Genomic DNA, 15,607 nt, shown 5'->3' on the forward strand with positions numbered 1-15,607 from the left:
GCGCTTGTTTATGAAGAATATGTCACAGTACAAATTGGAATTCAGTAGGATCTGAGATTACTGAGTTGTAGGATCCAGAATCCTTCTAGTACAAATCGGAATTCCAATATATATACTAGTACTAGTAGGTATTGGAATTCTGATGGATACTAATTAAAATCCAGTACAAATTATAATTCCAATATCACTAGTAGAAATTAGGTCATCCAGATTTGTATATATATATGGAACAAAGTTAATGTCCGTGGAATAAAAATTCAATGTTAACAAGAATTAGGGCGGTTTTGTTTTATGATCAAATATCATTTTACAGTCTCGATCAGGGCGCCATGTTCAAGCCGGTTAAAACAACGATTAGTTGATGAATCTTTACAGTTACAGAATTTCAGTTTATATGGGGACCTACACTGAATATATATACTATTTTTTCTTAATATTTTAAAGATTTATAACAGACTTCATTTAATATTTTTAATATGTATACACTGATATATTCCGACATAGTGTAATATATATTCTTCTCAGATTTCAAATACGTCTTAGTAATGAACTTCTGAAATAGAATGTACAGAGGCGGATTAAGGGGATCAGCCCCCATTTGGAGCCACATATATGATAAATGCATATACTTTTTACAAGTATTACTCCGAACGTTGGCTTGCCAGGGCCCCCCTTTTTCAAAATCCTCGATGCGCACCTAAAGTGTCATGTTTTTGTGTACACTTTTGTAATATTGGGCTTATATCGATTTTGTCAATTTACTGTCTATTTTGGCAATTTATACAAAAATGCAAGTAACGCTTCTTTCTTTGGTTTAATATTTATCCGAAGAAAGACAATAACAAATTTGGGGCTGATTTATCCACCCGGAAGACCAAAATAAGCATGCTCAACAATAATGGGGTTCCCTGTTCAAAGCGTGATCACCTTTATTATCCTCTTAATGTGGCTGTTTTAGGCAAGTACCAGTCTGTTATCAATGAACAAACGACCCACCGGCCCACAGGTTTACAAGCTACTAGATTATAGATATACAAACTGATAAAGCTACAAAATGGCAATTTTTGATTCTAGCCGAGGAGGGTACAGGGTATTTGTTGGGGATCTTGGAAGTCGTGTAGGGAAGTACGAACTTGAACGAGAGCTAGAAAAGTTTGGACCAATTTTGGATGTTTGGGTTGCAAGGTAAGCCATGTATAACAAGAATGAGTATATTGACCAATGCCACATTTTATTCTGTCTGGTGATAAGACTTTTTTAAATATTGAAGTCAAGAAAACCTAGGTAGGATAGTTTTTGATTGAATAATTAAATAAACATTTACGGTTTTTTCTTCCTGCTTCAGTAAAAGTATTGGAACAACATGATACATGTTTATTTTTCATTGGCTAATTTTTGCAAAATTGCAGCACTGCAACACTACTGTGGGGACATATAATGAAATAATGTATTATATGTCTCTGACTACTGTAACACCACACATGTTTATAGAAATGAACCCATGAGTTTATTTTTCTATGTAAGTTATCTTAACATGCTTAATATACAAATTTATTTGTATTTTGGATCAGAAATTTATTTATTTGCCAATAAATCCTACCACCCATATTTATAGAAATGAACCCATGAGTTTATTTTTCTATGTAAGTTATCTTATACAAATTTATTTGTATTTTGGATCAGAAATTTATTTATTTTCCAATAAATGCTGATGTAGATTAATTCAGCTAAATCCTTAGCCTATCCAGCATGGGGTCCCACTGATACAAGTACTTTTGATATACTTGACATGCTTGAAGATGAAAGAAATATTTTCTTGTATGAATTTGTAATAATTAAAATAAAAAAAGTTAATTTGTCAAAATACTTTTATTCTCAATGTTTGAACAGTCTGTCCTTACGCTAGCCTTTTCCAAAAAATACTTTACAAGTAATTTGTTTACAACCCCTGCATTCTCAAGTTATGTTTAGTCAAAACTAGTCTAAATAATTATGACGTATTTTCAAGCTATTTTAATCTTTTTGATGTGACACCTTTTTATGATGTGGTAGGAAGGTGTAACAGCAAAAAAAGAATTAGAATTAGAATTAGAAAAAAAATTGGACTACATGTTGGTGAAAACAGGAGGGGTGGAAGGACCATTTTCAGTATGTTAGGATTTGGGCAGACCTTTTAAGGGGATTCAGGATTAAAACTTATCATAGCTCTGGAATTAATGTAGTCCAAATAATTATGAAGTCTAAAACGAGTAAGTCGTCGCAGAAAAAAATTAAAATAGCCTTTCTAGACGTCATAATTATTTGGACTAGAATTAATGATTAATTTTTCGCAAGAACCATGGAAACTTGGAAAGAATGCTTAATTATTTGGGAATGCAGGATTCAGTGTATTTTTCCAGGAATTCAGGATCATACACCACCCTCTTCAAACGACATCAGAAATATTTTCTTGGTTTCAATATTTTATGAAAAGTTCCTACTTTTATCTCAAAAACTTTACAAATACCTCTACTGGTCACAAGTTAAATAAGGGAGTAAAGCCTTAACAAAAATTGTCCCTGGAGGCTTGTAATTAGGCAGTATTCTGAAAGTAAAAGAAAAATGAGATTTTCATTGTCCATGAAATTGTAATTTTCTGAATAGTAATTCAGACAACTATTACAGACAGACAATTAACACTTTAATGCTGTCAAGAAAAAATTCAAGAAGAGAAAAGATTTGACTATTAGTTACCCATAGCAGTATATAAAATTTACTTGTACAAGTATTCCCCTGACTGTAAGTTTTGGCCCATGCTTGGAGCATCAAAGTTAAAACCAATGTACCCAAATCACGTGTAAGTTTATAAATATTTTTTTTGTCTATAAAGCGATTATTATGTCAAATATATAAAAGAAATTTGAACAGATCATAATCCGCATGTAGTAGCAGATAATAAAAATGTGTTATTGGAAATCAACATGTTTACTGTATCAAAGGTTAAAAAACCTATACCAAAGGTCTGAAAGTGTTGTTAAAAAGGTTTAAAAAAGGATTATTATATACTTTATGTAATACTACATGCACTAATAATGTTTGAATTGGAAAATATTACAATATATTATTTTATCGTGTTATTGCACTAAAATTGATGAATATTGTCCCAAGCAGAATAATGTTCCTTACACATGCCAAGTTTACTAACATGTGCAAAGATTATTTCTATAAAATTATCAGTTTGACAAGATGTTGGTACATTACTACATTTAGTTAATTTCAAGGGTATTCTACACTACTTTGACCTTCATAGTGACCAAACATTGTTGTGATAAAGTCATGTTGCCAATTTCAAAGCTCTAATGGCTTAATTACATGAAATAATTACAACCCCTGTTGACTGTGTATGCTCAGGGATAAATTGAAATTTGAAATTCAAGAAAAGTGTTGAATCCAGAGACCCTTGTGTCGAAAAATTGAACTTTATTACCACTGATACAGAAATCATAACTATTTGGACTTTGGATCTATTTGCTGTGGGACTGTTAAGTCCCAGAGGGTATCAGCGACCCAGTAGTACTTTGGTTACCGGCATAACGTACAGATATTGTTTTATTGAAACTTGCTGTTGTAAAACTTAAAGAGGAATGCATAGCTATATATGTACTTTTGATCCTATCCAATTGTATCAGCTCTTTAATGTTTGTGTTAGGTTTTGGATTTTTAAATATTTTGGCCTTGAGCATTCATCTTATGCTGTAAAATATCAATATTTACCATTGTGCTAAGAAGATTTTGTAATGCAACCTCACAAACAGTACAGAAAAATATGATCTTGAAAAAATTTCTCAACAAATAATGAACTTCAAAGTTCAATAATGTTTTACTTAAACTTGTGTTTTTTTTTATGCCCCACCTAGGGGCATTATGTTTTTCGGTCTGTGTGTCCGTTCGTTCGTCCGTCCATCCGTCTGTCCTGTTTCAGGTTAAAGTTTTTGGTCAAGGTAGTTTTTGTTGAAGTTGAAGTCCATTCAACATGAAACTTAGTACACATGTTCCCTATGATATGATCTTTCTAATTTTAATGCCAAATTAGAGTTTTGACCCCAATTTCAAGGTCCACTGAACATAGAAAATGATAGTGCGAGTGGGTCATCCGTGTACTATGGACACATTCTTGTTACTCCTAGTGATTGCCTTCAGTAAAATAAGTTTTAAAAATGGGGTTACAGAAATGTCTGACTGGCCTTAAGGAATTTTTAGAAGACCTATTAATTATAAAAGCCATCCACATATCTGCCACCACTATAGTCTAGGAGACAAACAAGTAGAATATTAAGGAACAATATTTACATGATAATCACTAGTCTGTGCACAAAAGTATAACAAAAATTATAAACAGTATCACCAGGAATTCTAGATTGATTGATTGTTGGTTGTTTAACGTCCAGTGGCAAATATTTCATATTCAGGACGAAGGGATTCTAGAAAAAGCATTCAAGATATTGTAGACTGCAACATCAATATTTTTTTATACCCCCACTATCGAATTGGTAGTATACTGCATTGGCCTTGTCCATTTATTCGTTTGTCTTTTCATCCATTCTTCTGTCCAAAACTTGGTCAGGGAATTTATAATGATGAGTTGTACCATAAAAGCAATTTTCACATTTGCCTGGCAGTCACTTTCAGTTTGAAAATTCTTTTAATTCTTATAAAACCCACTGACCATTGATTCCTCGACACCTATTTCTCGACTTCTGTATAAGGTAAAATTGAGAATGGAAATGGGGAATGTGTCAAAGAGACAACAAAGGGAATGATTTGACATTTAGTCTGGAATTATATGATGATGAGCTGTACTGTGTAAGCTATTTTCAGATTAGCTTGGCAGCTACTTCCTGATTACCAATATTTAAATTTTTGATGATTCTCACTGAACATGGAATTTTAGTTTCATATTTTTAAGCTTTTGTGCTAAGGATTGATTTTATATTTAGTATTGACTGCTATTATTATGAGTTGTACCATGTAGATATACATGAAGGTGATTTTCATATATATGACAGACATTCACTTCTTATTCAAAGACGATTTTTTTAATCACTGTGCATTGATGTTTTTGTAAATGTCACATACCAAGAAGGGGTATACAACTTTAGTTTAAACAATATTTTATTTTTTCAAAAGTACACAAATAACAAATGTACAATAGAAATACAGGGATTTGGAATCAAGAAAAACTTATATAAATCCGTCTCGGACTCTCCCTTAACATGATTACAACATTGGGAACATAGCGTTAAAAAACATGCTACATGTAGAATATAATTTGCAATTTACATTTCATGTTTAATCTGTTGTTTGTTAATTTAACACAGAAGTCAGTCTGGTCAACTCATTTGAATTGTGGTCTTAGCTGTGAATATGATATATTTTTTGATAGTGTTCTCCAAATAAAGTTTAATTACAAAGTTTCAAAATATAAGTTAACATTAAAATCGAAAGATTTGACAACTTTAAAAAATATTTTCGTTTTCCTCATCACCGAGTTCACTTCCTGATAAAATGTTTGTATATTAACATTGCTTGGTAGAATGTAAATGGTTTGTGCCTTAATAAATCTATAATTTTGGCATTCTAGCAGATACTGCTTAACTGTTCTCAACTTTTCAAACTATACAGAGGTTGGAATGAACAATAGTTTTCTGAAAAAGATGTTGAAATAAGGCTCTTTATACTACACATCCCTTTATTTTTATAAGCTCCAATATCGAATGAAAATAAACATTTTAATTTGCTCATTCTTCACTGGTCTTATAACTTAGTTTCAAGGAAAATAAAAAAAAAATTGTCTTTTAAACTCTCAATGCTTTAGGGTGGTACATTTTGTATGGCTGTCTTGGCTGGGTTTTCTTAAATGAAGTTTTACGACACAGAGTTGCAACTGCATAAAAACATCTTTATGTTAAATCTTTCTTAAAATTTCTTATCTCAAATTTATCAGTTTGGAGAGTCAGGTAGCAGAAAACAAACATATAAGAATTTATTCTGCTTAGTGTGGTTATAATATAAATTAAAATATATTATAATAAGTAGACTATTGTGATTTTTTTTTCTTTTAGAAATCCACCAGGTTTTGCTTTTATGGTATACAAATATTCAGATGATGCAGAAAAATGTGTAAATAGGCTCCATGGAAGGTAAATATATAATAGAAAGGTCCTATAATAAGTACAGAATTGAGTCTTTCTAATGATAAATATTATTTTAATACCTTGTATAAGTAAATGGGAAAGTAGATTATATGATCAATACAAAAATACATTTCATTTTAATGGTTTATTTCAAAATATAAATATTTAATGTCTACTTTGTTCATTTCACTAATAGAAAATAAACAGGTAAACATCAAAGTTTTTAAGAAATTTGATTTATAGATCTGATAACCTTTATTCTGGTCTGGGAAATTGATTGAAATATATAGAAAAGCTTTCTTCAGGGTATGTTCATGAATTTATTGTGATTAATTATTTACTTTCAGTGACCTGTTTCTGCTTGAAGTTATTCAGTTAAGGTTACTTCCCTATCAGCGATATTTATACATGGTTTTTAGTGCTGACTGCTGTTACAAGAAGTAACATTTCCATGTAAGGTTGATGTACTGTTAAAATACAAATTGTTGTTATTTTTACAGCACATTCAAAACTGTCAAAAAAAAAAATCCCCCTAAAAAACTGCAATAACAGAATGTAAGCTTTATTAGAATAAAACAGAGTTCTTGAAATCTTTTTTCCCCTGGTGGTCCTTGAAGAAAATTTACTGGTCCTCACTATTATTTCTATTTCAAAATACCACAATTGTGTCGGTGCTTTGCAAAATTTTGGTGGTCAAAACCTTCAGTCCACCACTTTATAAGAACTCTGATGAAATCACGGCAAAAAAAACTTGCTATGACAAAACTACAAAAAGTTAGAAATCCTAACAATTAAGATGTTTAGAGTATCATCATTGAATCAGTATATGAAATGTGATATTTTTTTGTTTGTTTAAAGTATCTTCAGCAGTTGGTCAGTCAAACTTTTCAAGTTCAATATTTTCAAATGTACCAATATTAAAAGAAAAGTTGTATATATCTAAGGCTATATCAGTTTGTTTAGTTAGTTACCTTTAATGGGAAAAGAGTGATTTTAAACAAATTCTTTATTTTTTTTTGGCAATGTTGCAATTTTTAGTTTAATTTTTTCAAGTGGAAAGACAAAACTCAGAAATTTTCTTTCATTCTTGAAAGTGTGATTTTTTGTATATTTACTTTATTAAATAACCAAAACTTGTACTACAAATACAAAAAAAAATATACTTTAACCCAACATATCAAGGACCCCCTCGTCCAGCCACCCTAACAGGATGAGTTTTAGAATATTAAAGATGACTAATAAGTGATGTGAAAAGGATATGAATTAGAAAAGATTTATTGAAGTAACAGCTTGTATGGTATCAGCATTGTCATTATAATGTAGAATATAGAAACATCTTGTCCTGTCTATTGTATTGTTTATAAAAATGTTCATTTCATTGATTTTCTTACTTCATTAGTTTCTGTCAATAAAAAATAATCTGATGAATAGTATAGGATTTTTTTAATGAAGACATAAAGTTTCTGAGACGTTTAGTCAATTTATAATATATGTAGTGTTACCTAGTAAAAATCATTACTTGCATTGTATATCATTTACTAGATTTTAAATAAAACTGTTTTGCAAATTTCCAGTTTTATGGAAATTCAAGATTTATATACACATGTAACAGAAATGACGACTATTTTGAATTCGTAAAAGATGAAAGTTAGAGAAGTCCAGACAAAGTTTATGTTTCATAAGCAATTAACTTTGCTACAAAAACATTTCAATCTTCAAATAAAAAAATGTAGTCTATAAAAAATATAAAATCTGTGTAGTCCTATTTATTTATATATCAATCATTGAGAATTAGAATGGATATATTGATGTTGTCAAAACTAAATTTTTTTTACATGATTTATAAAGGAAGTCTTATGGTTCATGAGAAAGTTGTCACCTGAAAGGTGTTTGTCACTGTAGAGTTATCTTAACATTCTACAGCTGGGCTGGACCTACTGATAAGAAAGACATATACATTGTAGATATCCTTCATTCTAAGTACATTCTTTTGATAAGAAAACCAAATAGTGTATAATTATGCCAAAGATGACTATTGAAAAACTTCATGACAAACTAGCTTGACAGCAAATAAAAGTTACAAAAAGCAAATTTTATGAGATTTTTTTTTTCTTGCCTACTTGCAAATTTTCAAAATGCATACTATTATATAGATAACACATAGCTGAGAGGGTGATAGAGCAGATTGTTACCCCGAGGAAACATTGTCAACTGAGGTGGAGCTCTATCACCCTCTTACCTATGTGTTATTTAATTTATTATACTGAATGTTCTATCATTATTGTCTTTTACTTTTAAATTCTAAATTGAAACTACTTAACTATGACGTCACGCACATAACAACGTAATAGTTATTAGAAAAACAACAGAATGGAAGCAAGACACTTTCCTTTTATTTTGACAGTCTAGGAAAAAGTTCTTCTGAGGCCAAAACTAAGAACATGAGCATTGTTTTTAATTTATTGATGTAAATTCAATTCATTGTCCTTTAAATTATCGATTTTTGATTGGTCTGCACGAGAGGGTGACATTAAAAAAATTGTCTCCCGCTGAGCCATGGGATAGAGTAAATTAGCTCCCTTGTATTATCCAATCAAAATCTGGCATTTTGACGTGAAGTGTTTATGTAATGTGATTAGGTTGGAAATTCTCATTGTATGTCAGAAAATACTTTCACAGTTCTGTATGGATTATGAAATCTTATAATATATGTTATGTGATTATTATAAAAATAAGGAGATGTGGTATGATTGCCAATGAGACAACTATCTACCCAAGTTCAAATGAAGTGAATGTACGCAATCATTGGCAATCGTACAACCTTAGGTCTGTATTCTTTTTGATATTTCAGAAATATTGTTTTTGAAGTTTCATTAGCCCTTGCTTAGACCATGGAAGTATTATATTTCATTTTACTTCGAAAATATTTAATTTGGTTCATGCAATCTGATATTACTTATGAAAATTTCATGGAAACCAAAATCTTGTCCTGTTACTAAGTTACAGTGGGCATGCTGTTAATCGTGTAACAGACAAAGTAATAACCCCAAAAGTGACCACAATACACAATACAATACAACTAATTTTGTATTGTTAACAATGTCTTTTGTTGGACAGGAAATAACTTTGCCAGTTGCTTGGTGCATATAAATATGATAAGGTACTGCTTAAATAGATGATATGACTGTCTTCATTATGCTGTAAGGTATGAGTTCATCACCTTGTCTTTGAACAAACATCTTCCATCAAACCTCCAGACGAAGAAAGCTAATACATGTAACATTGTTTCTTTGACATTAGATAAGTCCATCCCATACCTCCATCTCAAGGTTTACAGTTCCATCACAACCCATTATTTGGAAATACATATGACTTTGTGATTAATTTGAATTGATGTTTCAGAGTTATATGTGGGAGAAGAGTTAGAGTAGAACATGCAGTACCATATGACGAACATCGCAGAGATAAATCAACCAAACGGAAAAGGCCAGTGTATAGGTAAGACATTTTTAAAGGGATAAATCAACCAAATGGAATGACCAGTGTATAGGTAAGACATTTAAGGGATAAATCAACCAAATGGAATGACCAGTGTATAGGTAAGACATTTAAGGGATAAATCAACCAAATGGAATGACCAGTGTATAGGTAAGACATTTAAGGAATAAATCACCCAAATGGAATGACCAGTGTATAGGTAAGACATTCAAGGGATAAATCAACCAAATGGAATGACCAGAGTATAGGTAAGACATTCAAGGGATAAATCAACCAAATGGAATGACCAGTGTATAAGTAAGACATTTAAGGGATAAATCAACCAAATGGAATGACCAATGTATAGGTAAGACATTCAAGGGATAAATCAACCAAACATTGACCAGGCAGGTATTATCTGACCTTGACTCATTTTCATGGTTCATTGGTCAATGTAAAGATTTTGTATTTTGGTCTGTTTTTCTAATACTTTGAGCAATAGGTCAGCTATATATATATATATTTGGTGTATGGAATGATTGTAAGGTGTAAATAAATCTCAGATTTGGATGTTCAGTTTTAACATTGTTTCTCAACTACTGGAAGACAATGAATGAATATATATATTTACAGACCAGATTCCAGATCACTCAGCAGATCAAGATCAAGGTCAAGACAAAGATCCAATAGGAGATCAAGGTCAAAGTCACATAAAAGGTAATGTTTTGTGGTTGCTGATCTCATGATAATGTGCTTGTGAATAGATAGCTAACTGTGATATTGTTTTCATATTAGTTCAACAGCAAAATTTAAATTTATAAATAATGAACAACCTTCTTGGTTCACATCATTGTAATTTCCTCATTACTTCAAGGAGTTTGATGAAATTTGGCAAATCTTGTGACCTATTTATAATGTGCATTTTATCAGAATTTTTATTTTGATTATGATAGACCATATACAGAATGAGAGAATGGATTTTACTAAAAATTTCTATGTGGTGAATACTTGAAATGAGCTCCTGAGCTATGAGGTACAACAAGAAAGTTTATGTGTACTTATCAAATATATGATTTTGTTATTAATTACAAAATTAATGTATTCCTGATTTAAGTCTAGAATCAACCCTTACCTCATGAATCTTATTGTACTATCATATGTGTTTGTGTTGTCCTTAATTAAGATAGTTTTAAAATTATATCTGGTGTTTTTGTTATCCAACTAACATGGGTGCCATTATTAAAGATAGAGCATAGGGATAAAATTAATAAAAAGGCCTGAAAAAATCTTGTACATAGCAATATTTACAATGTTTTAGGTAGCAGTGTAATGACATATTTGAGATCACAATATGATTAAAACTGATATATGATCATCACATATCAGTTTTGATTTTGTTGACACACTTTTTTTTTCTTCAAAAATTGAAACTATAAAATTTGATGTTATTATTGTTGTTTGCTTTGTTATCTCCCTTCCTGTCAGATTTCAGTTGATTTTAAGATGTAACTGAAAAGAGGGAATTTTGCAGATCATAAATGAACTTCAGTATTGTTGACTCTTTTAGATTTGCTTTATATTATTATTTTTGTATAATCTGAAAGTGAAGCACACCTTGGGATTATTTCTGTTATTTTGTCATCGGCATCACACTTTGTTTATCTGTGACTTCTAGAAAACGCTTCAACAGAATTCAACCAAAACTTGCAGATTCTTCTACATGTAGGATATGAAGTTTTTTACCCTGATACATGAATTTTGATCTGAGTGATTTTTGGCATTTCCTATACCAAAATATGGACTTAGCCATTTCTGCTTATATCACTTTGTTGATCAGCAATTCCATGAAAACAACATGACAGAATTTCACCAAACTTAAACTGATAATTTTACAGACATGAAGTTTTTAATTTTAATTTACCTGGTAAGTGGTTTTGGCATTTCCTGAACCAAAACAAAAAGATATGGCTATTTTTCAAAATAAATAGAGGTAAAAAAAAAATGCTTTATACCCATCACTAGTTATCACTATACATAAGTGTTTGTGCATTCTATTTTCTGTTTTCCTTTTTTTCAAAAGGATTAGTACTTGTCAGAATAAGCTTTGTTATTTTATAATAAGAATTGGATGGATCATTTACAGGTCAAGAAGTTCATCAAGAGACAGAAGAAAATCAAAATCAAGTACCCGTACTAGTAAACGAAAGAGGTAACTTGAAGTAACATTTTCTGAAAGAAGCTATTGACAATCTAAATAGTAGTGATTAGAAATATTACAGTAAAAACTGTTTGTACCAAAGCCTGACAAAACCGAAAATCACTCTAATCCAAACTTAAATCAAAGTCTTGTTGCATTTCCCTATTTGTGATTGGAATTTACACTGTGTCAACCAAACCCTGTCAACAAAGAATATCAAACTCCAAAAGTGTGTTGCAATAAACCTGTCAAAACCAAGAGATGTTTTTTTTTCCCTAATGCTTGTAGATATTTAGGTAATTTTAGGTTTATAAGTCTATGATTGTGATTTATAATATGTTTACTTTTTGAAGACATACTTCCCTTAGAATTTAAATGCTGCAGGCAACATTTTGACTCTCATGAAAATTTAGTGACCCCAAAAAAATTTGAAAATAAAAAAGACTAATAATTGAATCAAATCCTGACAAACTGAATCAACATAATTTATTCGTTCATATCAGTTTTCAATATGAAAAGAAGATGATGTGGAATAATTGCCAATGAAACAACTCTCCACCAGGACATCCATCAGTCAACTATTCATCTTTTAATTGATATTTGAATTTGACTGAAACTTGATTCACTGTCTAATTTTTAAATTTGTGAAAATTGATTAGCAGGAACATTTTTAAATGCCAGTTATTTTGAGAATGCTTTTTTTTTTATGTTCTTTTATATTTTCAAATTATTTTTCACAGTTATTCGTTATTTTGTTCCTAAAATAGATATTAATATCTATAATATTGAACATATTAACCAAATAGATGACTTTCTAATTCATGTTCCTCCACATTTCCTTTGTCACAATGCTTAAGTTATTAATAGAGGTTGCAATTCTGTAAATACAGACAATGCAATTTCCCATAGGAACTCCCTTTGCGGCTAAAACTGTGACACTTTTACTATGAAGTTTCGTGAAAAATAAAATCCCAGAACGGAAAGTTTATATGCACTACTATTTTATTCAAAGGTCAAAATATAGGGCTGTGCGGCATATTTTCAACATTTATATGCCCTGAACTTCTAAGAGTTTAAACTTATACTAAAATTCTATACTACCCTTACCTCCATTTTTGGACCTCCTAAGAATTAAAATTTAGCCGCTACCATGTTTTTCTATACTGGTTACATTCCCAAGTGATGTCTCTATGAGATGAAACACAGAGATCATCAATGGGAACCAGTATGTTAACAAATTAACATACCTATGAATATTAAATATCTCCCCAAAAGAGGCGTGGTTTGAGAAACAGCTGTATTTACAAAGTGCAACCTATACAAACATTTATTCAAATAGAAAACTCTCTAAAAACACTTTTTCTCACAACAATACTTATTTATCAGAATTATAGCCTTAAAGAAATCACTGCATATACTCTAAGTCTCCTTTTACAGTACATTTTATACCCCTACCCCTGTTTCAATTTTTTAAAGATTTTGAAAACAAGACTCTAATTATTGCCAGCTTACCCTATGTGCATGTTTTCTGACATGAACTGTCTAAAACCTGTTTGAAACTATTCTGATAACAAATTGAAAGCATTTTAGAATACTATAAATGTATTGTTTAGTAGTTAAGCATTCCAACATTCAAGATTATACAAAGTATCCAATCCTGCCTATGTCTCCAGTCCACATCTTACTGTATGCCTATTTGTCAATGAAAGTTCACAATTTCTGCCTCAAATGGTCAGTTTAGAATTCTTGTCACAACAGTATCATCCCTAACCATATATCTAACATAAGTTAGTTAATATATGTCCTAGAAGTGTTTAAACAAAGCCATATTTGCAAAAGTTGTATTTATGAAGATATCAGTCTGGTGCATAAATTCACTAAAAGTTTGATTGAAATGACTGCTTACATCTGATTTTTGCATAACTTCCTAGCACAGTTATTGTTTACTTTATAAAAGACCTTTAAAATAAAAAAATCATAGCATTTACAAGTTAAATTATCTGTTTTATGACTCAGGGGTAGGCATTTTTCTCTGTGTTTTGCCCCTGGGGCCTCACATTTCCTAATTTTTTTCCCTGTTTCTAGCAATGTGGAATATTTACTACATATTTAGGATAGAACACACTATTGTAAGTTTTACTGAGGTCTTTTTGTAATTCTAGCTTGTACTTTTTTATGCCGCAGTCACAAAAAAGCACATTTAGGCGTTACGGCTTACTTTTGGGTTATCGACAGGACAAAAACACCCCAGCAGAAATATTTAGGAAGGATCAATGAGTTGCAATTACTGCGAAGAGTAAATATAAGCACTTCTAAACAATTTAAATTACAAATAGGCATATATTATGAATTTATTTTGAATTCAGGGCTTTAAGTAAACCATGCATACTGTAAACTGTGAATTTATGCTGAGTCATCATAGTTAAGGCCCAGGATTTTCTCAATCTTCATGAAATATTTATAAAACTTCATATTTGAGTTAAATTCTTTAAAATCTCTGAGATAAACCAGATTTTGTGAAATTCTGTATGTTCTATTTTTTAACCCTATATAGGTTGCAATTCTGTAAATACAGACAATGCAATTTCCCATAGGAACTCCCTTTGCGGCTAAAACTGTGACACTTTTACTATGAAGTTTCGTGAAAAATAAAATCCCTGAACGGAAAGTTTATATGCACTACTATTTTATTCAAAGGTCAAAATATAGGGCTGTGCGGCATATTTTCAACATTTATATGCCCTGAACTTCTAAGAGTTTAAACTTATACTAAAATTCTATACTACCCTTACCTCCATTTTTGGACCTCCTAAGAATTAAAATTTAGCCGCTACCATGTTTTTCTATACTGGTTACATTCCCAAGTGATGTCTCTATGAGATGAAACACAGAGATCATCAATGGGAACCAGTATGTTAACAAATTAACATACCTATGAATATTAAATATCTCCCCAAAAGAGGCGTGGTTTGAGAAACAGCTGTATTTACAAAGTGCAACCTAGAACATGTTTATTTGTCCTTTTAGGATGAACTAATATATTGAAGTGATATTACATGTTTTAGGTCATCTTCCAGATCTAGGTCAAGGGATAGAAAAAGATCAAAAGAAAGAAGCAGTAAATCAGAGTAAGTTAACAATAAGCTTGAAAATACTGAAATAAACCTTAGGGTGATTCAATGCTGCAAAGATTATTTTGCTCATGACCATGACCATGAATTTATTAAGGTCAATTTTGCTGGACTCTTCCTGAAACTTGGCTTAAACTGACTCAATTATAGGTTTGCCACTATTTTTATGCCCCACTTAGAGGCATTATGTTTTTCGGTCTGTGCGTCTGTCCGTTCATCCGTTCGTCTGTCCGTCGGTCTGTCCCGCTTCAGGTTAAAGTTTTTGGTCAAGGTAGTTTTTGATGAAGTTGAAGTCCAATCAACTTGAAACTTAGTACACATGTTCCCTATGATATGATCTTTCTAATTTTAATGCCAAATTAGAGTTTTGACCCCAATTTCATGTCCACTGAACATAGAAAATGATAGTGCGATTTGGGCATCCGTGTACTATGGACACATTATTGTATTTTTTTATTGTATTTTACTGTCAAAGCCATTAAAAAGTCAATTGACAACTTACATCAGATCTAAAATTCTGTTCTGTTATTTTCTTAATTATTTTGGTCACAGTTTCTTTAAGAACAGATACTGCAAAAATGTGTACAGTTCTCTGGAGTGTTTATGTTTTTTTATATACATATGTTTTT

The 15,607-nt window shown here is 31.0% G+C and overlaps 1 protein-coding gene across 8 annotated transcripts in view; it reads left to right on the plus strand.

Moving 5' to 3' along the window:
- Positions 1-946: 946 nt before the first annotated feature.
- The window catches only part of LOC127709049 (serine/arginine-rich splicing factor 7-like), a 74,517-nt gene continuing 59,856 nt past the window's right edge, over positions 947-15,607 (plus strand). For 5 of the 8 annotated variants that reach the window (XR_007985475.1, XR_007985476.1, XR_007985477.1 and 2 more), the window contains exons 1-6: positions 947-1,185; positions 6,102-6,179; positions 9,576-9,671; positions 10,284-10,367; positions 11,794-11,859; positions 14,913-14,975. Coding sequence is in view for 3 of the 8 variants with exons in the window: in XM_052214379.1 (XP_052070339.1) it covers positions 1,055-1,185; positions 6,102-6,179; positions 9,576-9,671; positions 10,284-10,367; positions 11,794-11,859; positions 14,913-14,975 (518 nt within the window). In the remaining 5 variants the exon portion in view is untranslated. The remainder of the gene's footprint in view (positions 1,186-6,101; positions 6,180-9,575; positions 9,672-10,283; positions 10,368-11,793; positions 11,860-14,912; positions 14,976-15,607) is intronic. The other 3 variants (XR_007985473.1, XM_052214377.1, XM_052214376.1) reach the window with 1 other exon arrangement.

This window comes from Mytilus californianus, unplaced genomic scaffold, assembly GCF_021869535.1.
Source record: "Mytilus californianus isolate M0D057914Y unplaced genomic scaffold, xbMytCali1.0.p SCAF_7, whole genome shotgun sequence".
In the NCBI taxonomy this organism is placed as follows: Eukaryota; Metazoa; Mollusca; class Bivalvia; order Mytilida; family Mytilidae; genus Mytilus; species Mytilus californianus.